Raw genomic sequence first — 16,018 nt, forward strand, 5'->3', positions numbered from 1 at the left:
GTTGGGTTAAATACAAGCAAATAGTGATAAGACACCTTGTCCGAGTTAGTTAAAACGTCAAGCGAGTGTAAGCCTACACGAAACCGCCATTGAGCGTTTGAAAGATCCCCTCTGGGTAAACTATTGGAACAGTTTCGATGTTTAACAGCTGGGTTATGGGTATTAGGTGCTTTACTGGGCTGCAGCTACTCAGATTGAGACAGTTTAAGACAAGCGTTAGTGTTACTTCCGTCCCTCTCCTCGCCCCTACCTGGGTGTTAACCAGGGACCCCCTGCACACATTAACACGCACACTCGAAGCACCGTTACCCACCCATCGCTCCACAACAGACGCGGCCCTTGCAGAGCAAAGAAACAACTACGTCAAAGTCTCAGCGCGAGTGACGTCATCGATTGAAACGCTACTAGTGCGCACCGCTAACTAGCCAGCCATTTCACACCGGTTACGCAAGTGAGGACGCTGCGAAGCCGTTACTATTCACCACTGGTACAAGTTCAATGTTGCAGCATAGGAAGGTTCATTTTTACAGTATCTTGTACCAATTTTGAATGTAGCAAAAGGTAATCAAGCCAAATCCCTTCAACCAATCCCCCCCAGAGCAGTGGAAAGAGCCCACCTCCATGACATTTGAATACTGATACAGAAGGAAAGTATGGACAAAAACCAAACACGAACGCTTCCAGTGTGAAGGATGAGGGTTGAGAAGTGGAGTATAGCAGTGCAGAGGCCAAACTATATGCAACTTGTTTCCTTTAATCACATGATGCAACATACAAGATGCAGCCTGAGGTCCATGATTGTGTGGCAGTGACTGACAGCAAAAATGACTTGGTACATTAAAATCATTCAACCACCCGTTTAAAAAAAAAAGGCTTGTACAGACATGGGTCAAGTCCTGAGCTTACAGACTAGCACACTTAAAGTAGTCATTCAAGAGTTTGAAGTCAAGAAACAAGTTACTATACAATTGTGTTTACTTGATAGCTACCTATACATAACTAGCTACCTATAATAAAATGTGTTTAAGATAAAAATTAATTAAAAAGTCTTAAAAGCAATAAAAATCAATTTGTCCAGTAGGCATCTACAGAGGGAGTTAAGAGCTGTGTTGTCTGTCACTTCCCAGCAGCTTCAGTAAAAAGGCAGAGCCTCGGGAGGACTTAGCAGAGACACGTTGCCAAACCTGCAGAGAGGAGAGCCATTCAGCAGATGGTCAAAAAAGTTTAGCAACAGGAAACAAGTTTATTGGACAAGTTCAGGTATTGAATACAACCCAGGAGTAGTGCTGGGACGAAAACTGCCATTTTACATAACCATGTCTGTCTTTAGCCACAGCGTTAAGGTTAGACACCATGGTCATGTTTGAGGAATGATAGTAAAGGCAAATTTGAGAAGTACAGATTCCCACTCACTTTGAGCCCTTGTACTTCTCCCTGATGGCCTGTTGGGGGCGACTGGAGGCACTTAGGTACATCTTGTGGAGGTCCTTGAGGCAGGGTGCGATCTCTGCCAGAGTGTAGCCAGTGAAGGTGTACAAGGCCTCAGGCTAGAAAACAGATGGCACACGGTTAGCTCAGTGAGTCTTCACAAACCAGTCTAACTAGGGCGTCAGGTAGCCTAGCAGTAAGAGCATTGGGCAAGTAACCAAGAGGACGCGCGGTCGAATACCAGAGCCGACAAGGTGAAAAACATGTCGACTTGCCCATGAGCGTCACCCTAACTTGCTCCTGGGGTGCCATACTAGGGCTGACCCCGTCGAACACATTTCACTGCACCCATCTGGTGTATTACTTGTTCATATAGCCTACTGATGAGAACAATGTCTAAAGGGGAGATTTCCCTACTGATATCAGGAATGTGATTAACGCGACAGGATAAGATGCAGATATGAGTTAGTGTTCTTGATTTAAGGTTCGAACGGGCACTAGGTCGAGGGGGTTAACCCAGAGTAATGATGCAACAGTCAGCATAGGAGCATGAGATCCATCAGACAGCCATGTCTTACCCAGAGGGACCTGTTGAGGGTGTAGTTGGCCAGACAGAAAGCTGCAGCCGCCACCATAGAGGGGATGTACTGCAGGAATGGATCCACTTCCAACATGCTCAGCTCTGCCACATACTGAGAGTAGAGGAAAGAATTGAACAAAACCCCACTTGTTAACTGCAGCAAAACACCCCTGCACATTAAAAACCCAGTGTTTGATAAAAACTAAACCACTTAGTCAACTGGGGTGAAATACAGCCTACATGTTACCAAATTTATGCATTTGCTTTTATTTAACCAGGTGCGAACACGTTCTCTTACAAGAATGACTGTAGACCCTATTGGACATGATATTCTGAACGCATGGTTCAGAGTACTGACTGTTGTGCCCTGATACCATGCTGCTAGCCTATAGGCAAATTTCAAAGATATGGCACAGCAAAATACATGAAGAAATGCACTAGTCAGTCAAGCAGTCTGACTATAATAAGACACGAGCAACTAGTTAGTTGTCTAAGTACCAGGGCGAGGCTCTCAGTCTTGAAGCAGACTGCTTGGACGGTGAGGAAATGGCGGAGGAACTGGTGTGTGGTGGGGACGGTCATGTCGAAGGCCAGCACTTTCAGCAGGAGGTGTTCCATACGAAGCAGCTGCTTCTTGGTGTACGTGTCATCTGTGATGTACACAAAGTCATCCACCTCCGGAGGGTAGATCTCCTCATATTTACTACCAGAGAACAAAGAGGGTTAACCCTAAAAAGCCCATTTATCACAGCTGAACGTGAACCACAGTTCTAGTTTCACATAGTCCTTCTGCCACGAGCGTTGTGAACAGACCAACAAGAGTGTTTACAATCAAACTCCCTCAAATTAGTAACATGATCACTTACGCAGCCAGCAGAATGGCAGCGGTGCCCACCAGCTGCAGCTTGCCCCGGAGTACAGACATGCAGGAGAGGAAGCGGTCCATGTAGTTGACAGCCAGGTGGATGGTTTCCCCACACAGCTTGTACTCCTGGCCGACCTCCACCAGCCAGTCCACCAGGATGACACGCATGCAGTTGGTGATGTCCGGCTGCTTCCGCATGTAGCCAGGCTTTGGACGGCATTTTATCTGGAACACAGGGTTAAGACTTTACAACTACCATTAGTTATGGATCGATTAAAAACAGGTAAAGCTAAAGAACCTTTATTTAGCGGGTGTGTGAGGTGAACAGCGGGATAAAGTATTTATATACAAAAGCCAACCAGGCTACAACTACAGTGCTAATGGAGTGTGGTGAATTTTAAACCACAATGGCTGCCGTGCCTGAGCCAGGTGGTGCCTACAACTACAGATGGTGATAGGGATAATTACCCTCAGAAGAAAAAAAAGATGTGAACTCTGCATTTCATTTAACAGATGCCCTTAGGTTTAAAATAGATGCATAGACATTTAAACTAGTAGCTTTATCGTTTGGAGCAAGTGCGCACTTCACTCTCCCGTAAGTGTTTGTGGATGTCCTCTGCATACTCTGCCAGACACATATACTGAGAGGTGAGTGCCTCGTCATCTGGGAGTGACTGCATAGAAGTATCCATGCACGACCCTGCAAAACACAAAAGGTTTACTGTTAAATGCATCAGTGCTGTGAAGATGACATGACAATTGACGTGGGATGTATCACTGCAATATTGAGCCTTTGGGGGGGGTGTGTAATGGCACCACAGGCCGAACTCACCTGAGCTCAGGTCCAGGAAGAGACGGAAATCTTTGTGTTGCATGGCAGCAGCTTCCTCATCCACCACCTGAGGCTCTGCAGCCACAAGTTCGCCAGAGGCTGGGATGACGACCTCACATGGCTCATCCACATAGATGTCAACGCTAGAGCTTGAGGGACAACCCAGGAGAGTGGTGTGGGAGTTGTCCGAAATAGAGCCACGCTTGGAAAAAGGAACGCCCTAAAAACAGAGTGATTAGCCAACACGAAATTGCTTTGGATGCAGAAAAGTTCTCAAACTACTCACCTGACCAAAAGATCGACTGTGCTGTTCGTTTTCTGTTAAGACGCCGAGTACAGTCCTTTGTTTGGCCCTCTCCATCCGGGATGAATCCATCCTATTTGAGGCCAGAACATTTTCTTGGCTGCTACGGCTGGCCAGACGGGCGACGGTGCTGAAGCTCATCTTTAAACAGTTAAAAAGCTAGAAGTAACATAAAGAGGATTACATATTTGGTAACAGAGGGTAAACAAACCAAACTTGGCTAGTGGAACTGTATTAACTGGCTGCCATGGCTACCGGCAGTGAGGGCTTAACACGTTTGTAGGTCGCCTTGTTGAATTAAGTTCTGGTAAAATAAAGTAAAGCTAGCTGGTTAGCTAACCTTAACTTATCGCAAAGCCATGAAAGACAACCAAAACGAAGTTCCTGTAATTCAAACAGTATGTGCACGATTTGTTAGCCAACGCTTTAAAAGTGTGGCTAGTTAAGGTAGCTAGCAATGGAACAGTTTCAATTTAACCCTTTTTTAAATTAAAAAATGCTACAAACCTGGGTTGCGTGTAATACAGCGGATGCACTCCTAGCACAAAAGAGATAAGACGAATCCTTCAAAATGGTTTGGCGTAGTATGAGTTGTTACCTCCCAACGGTTTATATTGGCCTCTGCATGTAGGTTTGTGTCATTCCGATGAGAGCACTAGAGCACTGATCAGCTGTTGTTGTGTAAACTCAGCTGTTTCAGATTTACACAAATTTCTGTCGAAGCGAACCGCTCTAGGTGCGCGGTCCAATCACAGCCGACGACGAGAGCACGTGGTAACGTTTCCATAGCAATGGGAGGACGCTCATAGATCGCGCAGCGTGTATAGATGTTTGCATGCATGCCACTGCAAGCAATATTAGGCTACAATCTCAAAGAAAGCATTGCCATGCACTGAATGATTATTGATATTTTTTTATGCTCAATCTGTCAGTGTTTCAGAGAGGGAAGAAGATGTGCTTGGCTACCCACATTCATTGAGGAATTATATTAAACTGGTCACGGTTGAACCGGGCAACAATGGCCCGTCATATGACCGAGTTTAACCGGTGAGGGAGACGCTCACCTGCTCAAATCGAACCGCTCGGTCATGTTGTCAACAAGGCAGCAATGCATAATGCATCGTTCAGAAACGTACAACTTCTCTTTTCCATCAAAAATATATGTTGGAATTTTCTAACTAATTTTCATTGGGGAGGCAGATAAAGCGTTTTTATCAAAAGCAATCACTTTTGCATTTGAAAACAGAATCCTACTCATTACTCCACATTCTTAAGCAGGGATATCATACACCCCAAACATTTGAGGGGGCACAAAGTAAGTGAGTATGGCTGGGGGTGGTCTGGAGTTGGAGAATATTGCATTTGTCAAATACCTGAAATAGCCTTTTCCTGCAATCTACAGCCATAATCATTAAACATATATTTATAGCAAAAATAGAAAATCAGAAAGGGGGGCAATACTTTTTCACGGCCCTGTACATTTGGTTGAGTTTTCAGCTAACGTGAATTCAACGTGAAATCAACAACAAACGTCACCATGTCATTTGATTTAGGTTAAAAGTTGAAAAATAGACTAAATTCCCTTACACTGATGACTTTTTGCAAATCCAATCAGTGTATTTATACTGTAGCTATACTGTAGTTATACTGTAGATATACTGTAACTAACTGTAGCTATACTGTAGCTAACTGTAGCTAACTGTCGCTATACTGTAGCGTGGGCTATGCGTTTTGAGTTGCCCCAATGTCAGGTTCAGCATTAGGTGGTGATGCCTCACTTATTCTAAATGTTAGGACCACCACACTGACCGTTAGCCCACAGTAAGGTTTTTTTATTTATTTTTTATTTTTTAGTCATTTAGCAGACGCTCTTATCCAGAGCAACTTACAGGAGCAATTAGGGTTAAGTGCCTTGCTCAAGGGCACATCGACAGATTTTTCACCTAGTTGGCTCGGGGATTAGAACCAGCGACCTTTCGGTTACTGGCACAATACTCTTACCCACTAAGGTACCACTAAGGTTGTTGTGAGTTGTTGTGGAATTTCAGTCGCATCTGGCACCTGCACTTATCTGTCCATCAAACACGTAAACAACTAGCTTACCTGTTCCATAGCAAGCTGCTCTATCCAGACTGATCGGTGGAGTACATTTACGAGATAAATGTAAAAACAATGTTGATTTCACGTGGTAAAAAATGTATGAAAACTAACTATATGAACCATTACTTTTTTTGGGGTTCGAACGGTTCAGAGCTTTATCATGCTAGTCGGAACACTGGAACAGAACAAAATAAATAGGGGTTCTGTTTGGAAAGGAAAATAATTCCCGGTTCCAACCCCTGGAGGGAATATTACCAGCAACATTTCTAAATTTACCAGTAAACTACCAGAATTTTGGATTTTAGGGAGTTTTCAAAACAATTAAAAATATATAAAATAATAAAACAAGATGTTTTTAATATGAATAATAGAATCCTAAATATAACCCATCAACTTAGTGAATACCGTAGGGTTTCAGCATGGAATATCCTTTAGACCTACATTTCTTATTATTTATTTATATTGTCAATATATCTTTGTTGTAAATGTTTTGGGGCCGAACTGGTGGCAGTTGTGAAAAACGTAAATAGTTGGAAGAGTTGCAGAGTTAATTCGAAATTATGTCATTATTACATTGTTGAATAGATGTTATTTTCATTAATGAGGCTATTTTCTCCTGAACCACATGGTCTATCTACTACACTGAACAAAAATATAAAACACAACATGTAAAATGTTGGTCCCATGTTTCATGAGCTGAAATAACATATCCCAGAAATGTTCCATACGCATTTCTGTCAAATTTTGTGCACAAATTTGTTTACATCCCTGTTAGTGAGCATTTCTCCTTTGCCAAGATAATCCATCCACCTAAAAGGTGTGGCATATCAACAATCTGATTAAACAGCATGATCATTACACAGGTGCACCTTGTGCTGCGGACAATAAAAGGCCACTCTAAAATGTGCAGTTTTGTCACACAACACAATGCCATGGATCTCAAGTTTTGAGGGATCGTGCAATTGGCATGCTGACTGCAGGAATGTCCACCAGGGCTGTTGCCAGAGAATTTAATGTTCATGTCTCTACCATAAGCCGCCTCCAACGTCGTTTTAGAGAATTTGGCAGTACGTCCAACCGGCCTCACAACCGCAGACCATGTGTATGGCGTCGTGTGGGCGAGCGATTTGCTGATGTCAACATTGTGAACAGAGTGCCCCATGGTGGCGGTGGGGTTATGGTATGGGCAGGCAGGCATAAGCTACGGACAACGAACACATTTGCATTTTATCGATGGCAATTTGAATACACAAAAATACCTTGACGAGATCCCTAGGCCCATTTATTTCAATTGACCGATTTCCTCATATGAACTGTAACTCAGTAAAATCTTTGAAATTGTTGCATGTTGCATTTATATTTTTGTCAAGTATATAAACGAATGGACAACATGGTCACAGATATGAAGAATATGACAAAATATGAATACATAAAACTAATGTCAAGTATAAATGACCAAAGTTTCCATAGATTTCCAAAATAAAATTACAGGTCACACTTTATTTGGATAGTCCGGATTTTCCATCTGTAGATGCTCTGCAGATGGTCACACTATCAACAAACTATCTGTTGATAAGCAACTGCTTGCTAAGGTTAAGAATAAGGGTTAGGGTAAGGGTTAAGTTTAGGGTAGTAGATAGTTAGTTTAAATGTTAGTGATAGTCTGTAGATTAGCCCTAACACTACACAACTTGATTATTAGTTGATTATTTGAATCAGCTGTTTAGTGTTAGGGCAAAAACCAAAACATGCACCCTTTGGGGTGCCTAGGACCGAGTTTGGGAAACCCTGCAGATAGTCTGTAGAGCGTCTACAGATGGACTTTCCAAATAAAGTGTTACCTACCTTTCATTTCTGAAAATGTTGGTAACTTTGGTAAATTACCAGGGGTTTTGAAACCTTATTCTTAATTCCAGAGACTTGTCAAGTAGACTGAAGAGACTTAATACAAGTGTCTGTGAAATGACACACATTTGTATTTGGTCTGTGGGACGTTTGCTGCCATCTAATGTACTCTTTACGTATGGCTCTCCTTTTCTCACTAGTTATGCCCACTCCTATTCAAGGCTAGAACTGAATTGTCTTTTCAAATATTTTACACTTAGCATTTTGTGTCCACCAATGACTAATTTGTGCCTAACCTCTTCAATCAGGGTTGATTGGAACATGGTTTGTTCTCAAAACAAGGCATGTTGTAGCCTATCATTGTACTCCCTGACGAACGCCATGCCAAAATGCTTTAGAGTTTTAAATAATGGTTCTATTGAACATGCCATCATTATAAAGGCATTTTAACTATATGAAGAGTGCCTTGGTCCTCCTTGTGTTTTTGATGACCAATTAACCCCTAATCTACTAGATCACCATCTTCTTTTTTCTACACAATGTTCTTTGTTGCAATCTTGACATTTGTCTGAAGTGGAGGTCTTATAACGTGGAGGTCTTATTAAGTGGAGGTCTTATAAAGTGGTGGTCTTATAAAGTGGTCTTATAAAGTGGTGGTCTTATTAAGTGGTGGTCTTATTAAGTGGAGGTCTTATTAAGTGGTGGTCTTATTAAGTGGAGGTCTTATAAAGTGGTGGTCTTATAAAGTGGAGGTCTTATAAAGTGGTGGTCTTATAAAGTGGTGGTCTTATTAAGTGGTGGTCTTATTAAGTGGTGGTCTTATTACATGGTGGTCTTATTAAGTGGAGGTCTTATAAAGTGGTGGTCTTATTAAGTGGAGGTCTTATAAAGTGGTGGTCTTATAAAGTGGAGGTCTTATAAAGTGGTCTTATAAAGTGGTGGTCTTATTAAGTGGTGGTCTTATTAAGTGGAGGTCTTATTAAGTGGAGGTCTTATAAAGTGGTGGTCTTATAAAGTGGTCTTATAAAGTGGTGGTCTTATTAAGTGGTGGTCTTATTAAGTGGTGGTCTTATTAAGTGGTGGTCTTATTAAGTGGAGGTCTTATTAAGTGGAGGTCTTATAAAGTGGTGGTCTTATAAAGTGGTCTTATAAAGTGGTGGTCTTATTAAGTGGTGGTCTTATAAAGTGGTGGTCTTATTAAGTGGTGGTCTTATTAAGTGGAGGTCTTATAAAGTGGTGGTCTTATAAAGTGGAGGTCTTATAAAGTGGTCTTATAAAGTGGTGGTCTTATTAAGTGGTGGTCTTATAAAGTGGTGGTCTTATTAAGTGGTGGTCTTATAAAGTGGTGGTCTTATTGAGTGGTGGTCTTATTAAGTGGAGGTCTTATAAAGTGTTTCGTTGCAGGGGGACCTTCGCTAATAAGACAGGTTTTCACAGCTGCACCTTTTCTGATACCTGGGTTTGTATCAGTGGGACTCTGACTAGTCTAGTGGTTCAGACAGAGGGTCTCATGACTAGACACGTCTCCAATAACACTTTTGATCTGCAGTGAGTGTTTTATTTTATACGTGTTTATAAATTACATAGAAATCTTCCATCCATTATTAGTTTAGGTGCTTGATCTGAAGTTGTCTACAGCTAAGTTATTTTATCCTGGTTCCCAAAGTAGTTTTAGGGCCATTGGGCAACATACACATTGTCCCATTTCTGGGCAACAGTATATAAAGGAAAAAACCCACATTGATGAATAAACACAGTACTGTACGTGCTGAACTACTCACCATATACAGTAACAACAAGAGTGTTTAGGAGTGTTCAAGGTGTTTGGTAACTCAGTCTTTCCTTCTTCTTCTGTCTCTTACATCATTACAGTATGGATGGGGTTAACTGGATATCCACCATTAATAATGTTGTTGGTTTGGAGGCTGTTGACTCATGTGGATCTTGGGGTCAGGTCTGACACGGGGAAAGCCAACCGATCTCCACAGACTACCTCTGACGCGGTAAATAATCCTATATACTTCTCCTCCAGTACTACACGGGGCCTGATATTTGTACTCACTTAATATTTCCAACCGTTATTTGCTGGTATTTATAAAAGGTAATGTGGAAAATAAAGAATGCCTATTTAGAGATGAATATTTATTTTAGTGTAAAAACAAAAAAGGTGATTTTATGAGTGTGTGCCAACCAATCAGATTCAGAGATAAAGACAGTTCTACTGAACAAAGGTAAGAACTATAAATTATGTACACAAATTACTGTCTTCATCTACCCTTTTCAGCTCCACATTTTACATGTGTATGCATGGAAAACTATCTTACAGTTTTCTGTACATACAGTGGCTTGCGAAAGTATTCACCCCCCTTCCTTGGCATTTTTCCTATTTTGTTGCCTTACAACCTGGAATTAAAATTGATTTTTTGGGGGGTTTGTACCATTTGATTTAAACACCATGCCTACCACTTTGAAGATGCAAAATATTTTTTTATTGTGAAACAAACAAGAAATAAGAGAAAAAAAACAGAAAACTTGAGCGTGCATAACTATTCACCCTATTCACTATTCAAATCTCTGGAAGACTGAAACAGGTTTCCCTCAAGAATTTCCCTGTATTTAGCGCCATCCACCATTCCTTCAATTCTGACCAGTTTCCCAGTCCCTGCCAATGAAAAACATCCCCACAGCATGATGCTGCCACCACCATGCGTCACCGTGGGGATGCTGTTCTCGGGGTGATGAGAGGTGTTGGGTTTGCGCCAGACATAGCGTTTTCCTTGTTGGCCAAAAAGCTCAATTTTAGTCTCATCTGACCAGAGTACCTTTTTTCCATATGTTTGGGGAGTCTCCCACATGGCTTTTGGCGAACACCAAACGTGTTTGCTTATTTTTTTCTTTAAGCAATGGCTTTTTTCTGGCCACTCTTCCGTAAAGCCCAGCTCTGTGGAGTGTACGGCTTAAAGTGGTCCTATGGACAGATACTCCAATCCCGCTGTGGAGCTTTGCAGCTCCTTCAGGGTTATCTTTGGTCTCTTTGTTGCCTCTCTGATTAATGCCCTCCTTGCCTGGTCCGTGAGTTTTGGTGGGCGACCCTCTCTTGGCAGGTTTGTTGTGGTGCCATATTCTTTAAATTTTTTAATAATGGATTTATTGGTGCTCCGTGGGATGTTCAAAGTTTCCGATATTTTTTTATAACCCAACCCTGATCTGTACTTCTCCACAACTTTGTCCCTGACCTGTTTGAAGAGCTCCTTGGTCTTCATGATGCCGCTTGCTTGGTGGTGCCCCTTGCTTAGTGGTGTTGCAGACTCTGGGGCTTTTCAGAACAGGTGTATATATACCAGAACAGGTGTATATATAATGAGATCATGTGACACTTAGATTGCACACAGGTGGACTTTATTTAACTAATTATGTGACTTCTGAAGGTAATTGTTTGCACCAGATCTTATTTAGGGGCTTCATAGCAAAGGGGGTGAATACATATGCACGCACCATTTTTCCGTTATTTATTTTTTAGACTTTTTTGAAACAAGTTATTTTTTTTCATTTCACTTCACCAATTTGGACAATTTTGTGTATGTCCATTAAATGAAATCCAAATAAAAATCCATTTAAATTACAGGTTGTAATGCAACAAAATAGGAAAAAACACCAAGGGGGATGAATACATTTGCAAGACACTGTATAACGTTTGTATGTGAAAACTACTTCTAAGACATGTCCAGATCAAATACACAGCTGTTTATACCTCCTGATAATTCAAAAAGATTGCTCAGAAAACCAGGTGTTTTGATCTGTGTATGCTTACTTCGATTTTTAACTTATACTGATTAAGATAAGCAGAGTAAGGTGTTTACATGACTAATGCCATTCTTGGCCTTCTGCCATAATCAGTTTAATATCTAATAATTAATTTGCATGCAAACGTACTCAGTGAGTCACATTGTGAGCTTGAGTTGGTAAAGAAATGGCGGGGGAAAAGGGAGAAGGTTCGTTAAAGAAGAATGGTAGGAAATGTAAGCAAAGTGAGCTGAAGACAGGAGGAGAAATGGAAGTGAATGAGGGTGAAGTATCGGACGTGGTAGGTGTGGTGAAGTGCTCGGAGCCCGAGGCTTGCACAGAGGGTCAGGATAAAGATGAGTTTTTGGAAAAAGTGGACCCTTGCCTTTTGGCTGTTCCAATTGAGGTTGTGGTGGCAGCTGCAGAGAGATATTTGGGTGTGCGAGACTTGACAGCAGAAGAGTTACAGGGAGTGTTAAGTGGTGATGTCCCATCATTTCAGGTTGAGGGCATGAGGAGTGAGTATATTTAAATAGTGGAGAAGGGTGGGGTTAATTATTAGTAATAGTTTTGAATTTGTGAGAGTAGTGTTAGATGGTAGGGTATTTAAAAAAAAAAAAAAAAAATTCAAGGAAAAGAAAAGAAACTGGTACTCCAGTCTAGTAGGTGGCGGTAATGCAACAAATTGGATGCCAACCGCCGTTAAACCTCATTGAAGAAGAAGAAGACTCCTCCCTGTCATGCTCTCTCCGCGGAGTGTCCTCGTTGTTTGTTGTGTGAGAGGAGGAGAAGCATCCAGCCTGCAGATTAAGCATTTGGGGTATTTATAAATAATTTCCTCAGTTAATTATGTGATGTTGCTTTAGAGCAGGTAGCTATAACCTTATTATTCAGTTAGCGTGGTCCATCGTTTCTGGCAGAGACTCACTCAGATCTAGGAGAGGGTTAGTGAATTAAATGTCAAACTAGCCAGCCAGCTAGCATTCAGTACATGCTAGTTAGCTAACAACACCTTGCCAGCTACAGCTAGCTAACGTTAGATCAATAGCTTACGGGAAAAGCCACTTCTGTGGGCAACTTAACGTTATCCACTTTCTACAAATCGTGGGGATATTTTGTCCCAATCATGAGCGAAGAGGAGAGTTCCACAACAGCGGGTAACAACAACAAGGACTCGAGCATTTCGCTGCTATTAACCAAGGACGGACAGACGTACTACGTTGACAAGAGCGGTGTTGTCGACAGCAGAAATGTAGTCACGCCGCAAGAATCGGACAATAACATGTTCTCGTACGACATGGATGATGCCGACGAGGAGAGCGATGTTTTGGACACCTCGGACCCCCGTGACAGCGCTGCGAGCCCCGAAGAACTCAACGACGAAGAAGGGTTCGGGGAGAGCGAAAACGTGTCGAAGACGTGCACGTACGACGGCTGTACGGAGACCACGACCCAGGTAGCCAAGCAGCGGAAGCCGTGGATGTGTAAGAAGCACCGAAACAAGATGTACAAAGACAAGTACAAGAAGAAGAAGAGCGATCAGGCTATGTCCAGCGGGAAACAAGATGTAAGAATTTACCTGGCTGACAGACAAACATGCAGACACACACACGGTGCTTTCTTTCACATGTTTATCTGTCATAGTTCAGGGAATCGACAATATGTGCATGATTTGGTCCCAGCCCAGTGCTAATACATTTGATCCAACTCATCATCATTAGTTGAGTCAGGTTTGTTAGTACAGGGCTGGGATAAAACCCTGATGTGGTCGGACTGAAGAATACTGCTCTAGTCTAAATGGATATGTGTGATGGTTATATATTGAACCATGCTGTGTGTGTTGGATCAGGAGAGCTTGGAGGAGAGGCCTGTGTCTGTGAACAAGCAGCGTCTCGGCACCATGGGGGACCGACCGGCCAGACCCTCCCTCATCGAACAGGTGCTCAACCAGAAGAGACTGGTGAGTCACTCACACACACACACACACACACACACACAGCAGTTAACACATCTTAGGTTGTTGAAATGTGCAGCATATTTTCTCTTCCTGTAATGGCAACTACCAGTATCATGAATTCAAACAATGTATTACGTCACACTAATGTGTGTGTGTGTGTGTGTGTTCTGTGTGTGTTTTGTCCCCAGTCTCTGCTGAGGAGTCCTGAGGTCATCAGGTTTCTACAGCAGCAGCAGCGTCTCCTGACCACCCAAAGTCACAGCCAATCGCAGCCTGACTTCCAGGGCTGCTAAATGCAACAGGGGAGGGGCAAGCCACTCTGTCCACCTCCAGACATGGGATCTAGAATGTCCTGGAGTTATGCTAACTCATTCTGGAACTATTCCCTGATCTATTCCATCTTTCACAGTGACAGGAGAAGGACACAGTGGTTAGGACCTGGCTAACTCTATCCCTAACCTTGCCCTAACCTTAACACAACCCTAACATTACCCTAACTACCTTATGACCCTTTCACTTTATATATATATATATATATATATATATATACGCAAGCTGTCAAGTGCACCGCTCGGACTGGCGCAGGACTAAGTCAATTAAGTTTAATTGAGTGCGCTGACCCCAAAGTGTTGCGGTGCACAGCACCTTCCTCGGCGGCGCCGTTCTTACAGGGTTCCTTTCTGCTTTCTTACGCAACGAATCAAGTGGGTCTTCACCCACGACCCTAAAGAACCGAAATCCTAATGTACTGTACTGACCATCAGGTGTGGTGATGCAGCATGGCCATTTAGTGACGCCCAGCGAAGGATATTCAGGCTTGTTTACCAGGGTGCTAAAGATTCAAGCACTGGTAGAATATTCCAGAGTAATGGGCTCCTATCAACCACAACTGTGCTTCCAATCAATCCATTCGTCAATCAATCTGTTAAATAGAATTCACGAAGCTGTTAAAGCAAACGGCATGCTTTACATTTCACTACATCAGCTACAAAGGGAACTCATTGTTTTAATGTTTTATTTTTGTATTGTCTGCTTTGTTAAACTGATGTTTTGGACTAATTTGATTTTATTTTTGAAGTAGTAAACAGATAGAAGTGAAGAAGAATATCAGTTTAGATCAAACTTGTGTTAATAATTAGGTAGCGTTGTGTGGTTGTTGTTAGATGGCAAATGTATCATGTCTGAATTTTTTTCTGTGATTACGTGTGACAATGACAATCGTGCTTCATTGCGTGTGTGTGTTTGGGGGCCATAGCGTGGTGTTTTGAAGGTAGGGACAGTGGGCGGGGTGCTAAAGAGCTACTATGTGGCTGCCGGCTGGGTTTTTAATCAGGGTTGGGGTCAATCCCAGTCAATTCAGAAAGTAAACCTAATTCCAAATTTTTCTAATTAAATGTTCAGTTTACTTCCTAAATTGAAATGGGATTGACCACAACCCTGGTATAATCTATTTGTTGTGATGTGTAATCTGTAGCTCTGGGTAGAACCTGCCCCCTAACCACGGATCCAGGATCAGATTACCCTATGAACCAATCCTTAACCATTAAGTCCTATTTATACCAGGGTTGGGGTCAATTCCATTTTAAAGTCAATTCACAAAAGTACAGTGTAATTCCAATTCTCTTCAATGCTTTTCAAGGAGGAAAAGTTTGGAATTGGAATTTGGTTTACTTTCTGAATTGATTGGAATTGAAATGGAATTGACCCCCAAACCTGATTAATACCCTATGCAATTAGCTACGCAAAATGGTTATCCTGCATAGTTGCGAAGTGACAAATTGCAGGCCTAGACACGTTTGCGTATTTTTGTTGCGCAAGTATGCAGAGCGGCCATTTTGCGTGGCTAATTGCGTTCTTGCATAGGGTATAAATTAGGATGGAATGACATCTGACCTTGAATCAGTGGTTACAGGGGCAACTTCAACCTTACTAGTCATCTACTATCCCCTGGTAACATCTGACCTTGGATCAGTGGTTATAGGGGCAACTTCAACCTGGTATCTGTCTACTATCCCCTGTAAACATTGAATTACAATAATGATGAACGTGATGGTACTCCTCTCCTCAGGCTGTGCCTGTAATGTCCATTAAACACTGTGTTTGACCATGTATCGAGTTTGTGTTGTCTCGTTAACTACGCTTTTAAGAAGCCCTAGTGCAACATCTAGAATAGCTTTCTCGGAATAAATACATTTAGGCAGGGATTCAATCCAATTGCGCATTAGGCTATGATTGCTATGATCCCATTTCATGATTGTGGTCCTCTGTAGCTCAGCTGGTAGAGCACGGCGCTTGTAACGCCAAGGTAGTGGGTTCGATCCCCG

At 42.2% G+C, this 16,018-nt stretch overlaps 2 protein-coding genes across 2 annotated transcripts; one reads left to right on the forward strand and one right to left on the reverse strand.

The window, feature by feature from the left end:
* Positions 1 to 735: 735 nt before the first annotated feature.
* On the reverse strand, positions 736 to 4,162 carry ccna1 (cyclin A1). Its single transcript, XM_084191083.1, has 8 exons — positions 3,992 to 4,162; positions 3,706 to 3,925; positions 3,458 to 3,573; positions 2,875 to 3,098; positions 2,507 to 2,711; positions 2,007 to 2,120; positions 1,414 to 1,547; positions 736 to 1,184 (listed from the first exon to the last, which is right to left on the reverse strand). The coding sequence occupies exons 1-8, from the start codon at positions 4,148 to 4,150 to the stop codon at positions 1,133 to 1,135; spliced, it is 1,224 nt and encodes a 407-aa protein (XP_084047209.1). The 5' UTR covers positions 4,151 to 4,162; the 3' UTR covers positions 736 to 1,132.
* Positions 4,163 to 12,504: 8,342 nt separating this feature from the next.
* Positions 12,505 to 15,803, forward strand: rfxap (regulatory factor X-associated protein). Its single transcript, XM_084191082.1, has 3 exons — positions 12,505 to 13,304; positions 13,587 to 13,697; positions 13,883 to 15,803. Exons 1-3 carry the CDS (start codon positions 12,864 to 12,866, stop codon positions 13,985 to 13,987), a joined length of 657 nt encoding a protein of 218 aa, XP_084047208.1. The 5' UTR covers positions 12,505 to 12,863; the 3' UTR covers positions 13,988 to 15,803.
* Positions 15,804 to 16,018: the final 215 nt, after the last annotated feature.

Source organism: Coregonus lavaretus (assembly GCF_964263955.1).
Source record: "Coregonus lavaretus genome assembly, contig: HAP1_SCAFFOLD_217, whole genome shotgun sequence".
Taxonomy (NCBI): Eukaryota; Metazoa; Chordata; class Actinopteri; order Salmoniformes; family Salmonidae; genus Coregonus; species Coregonus lavaretus.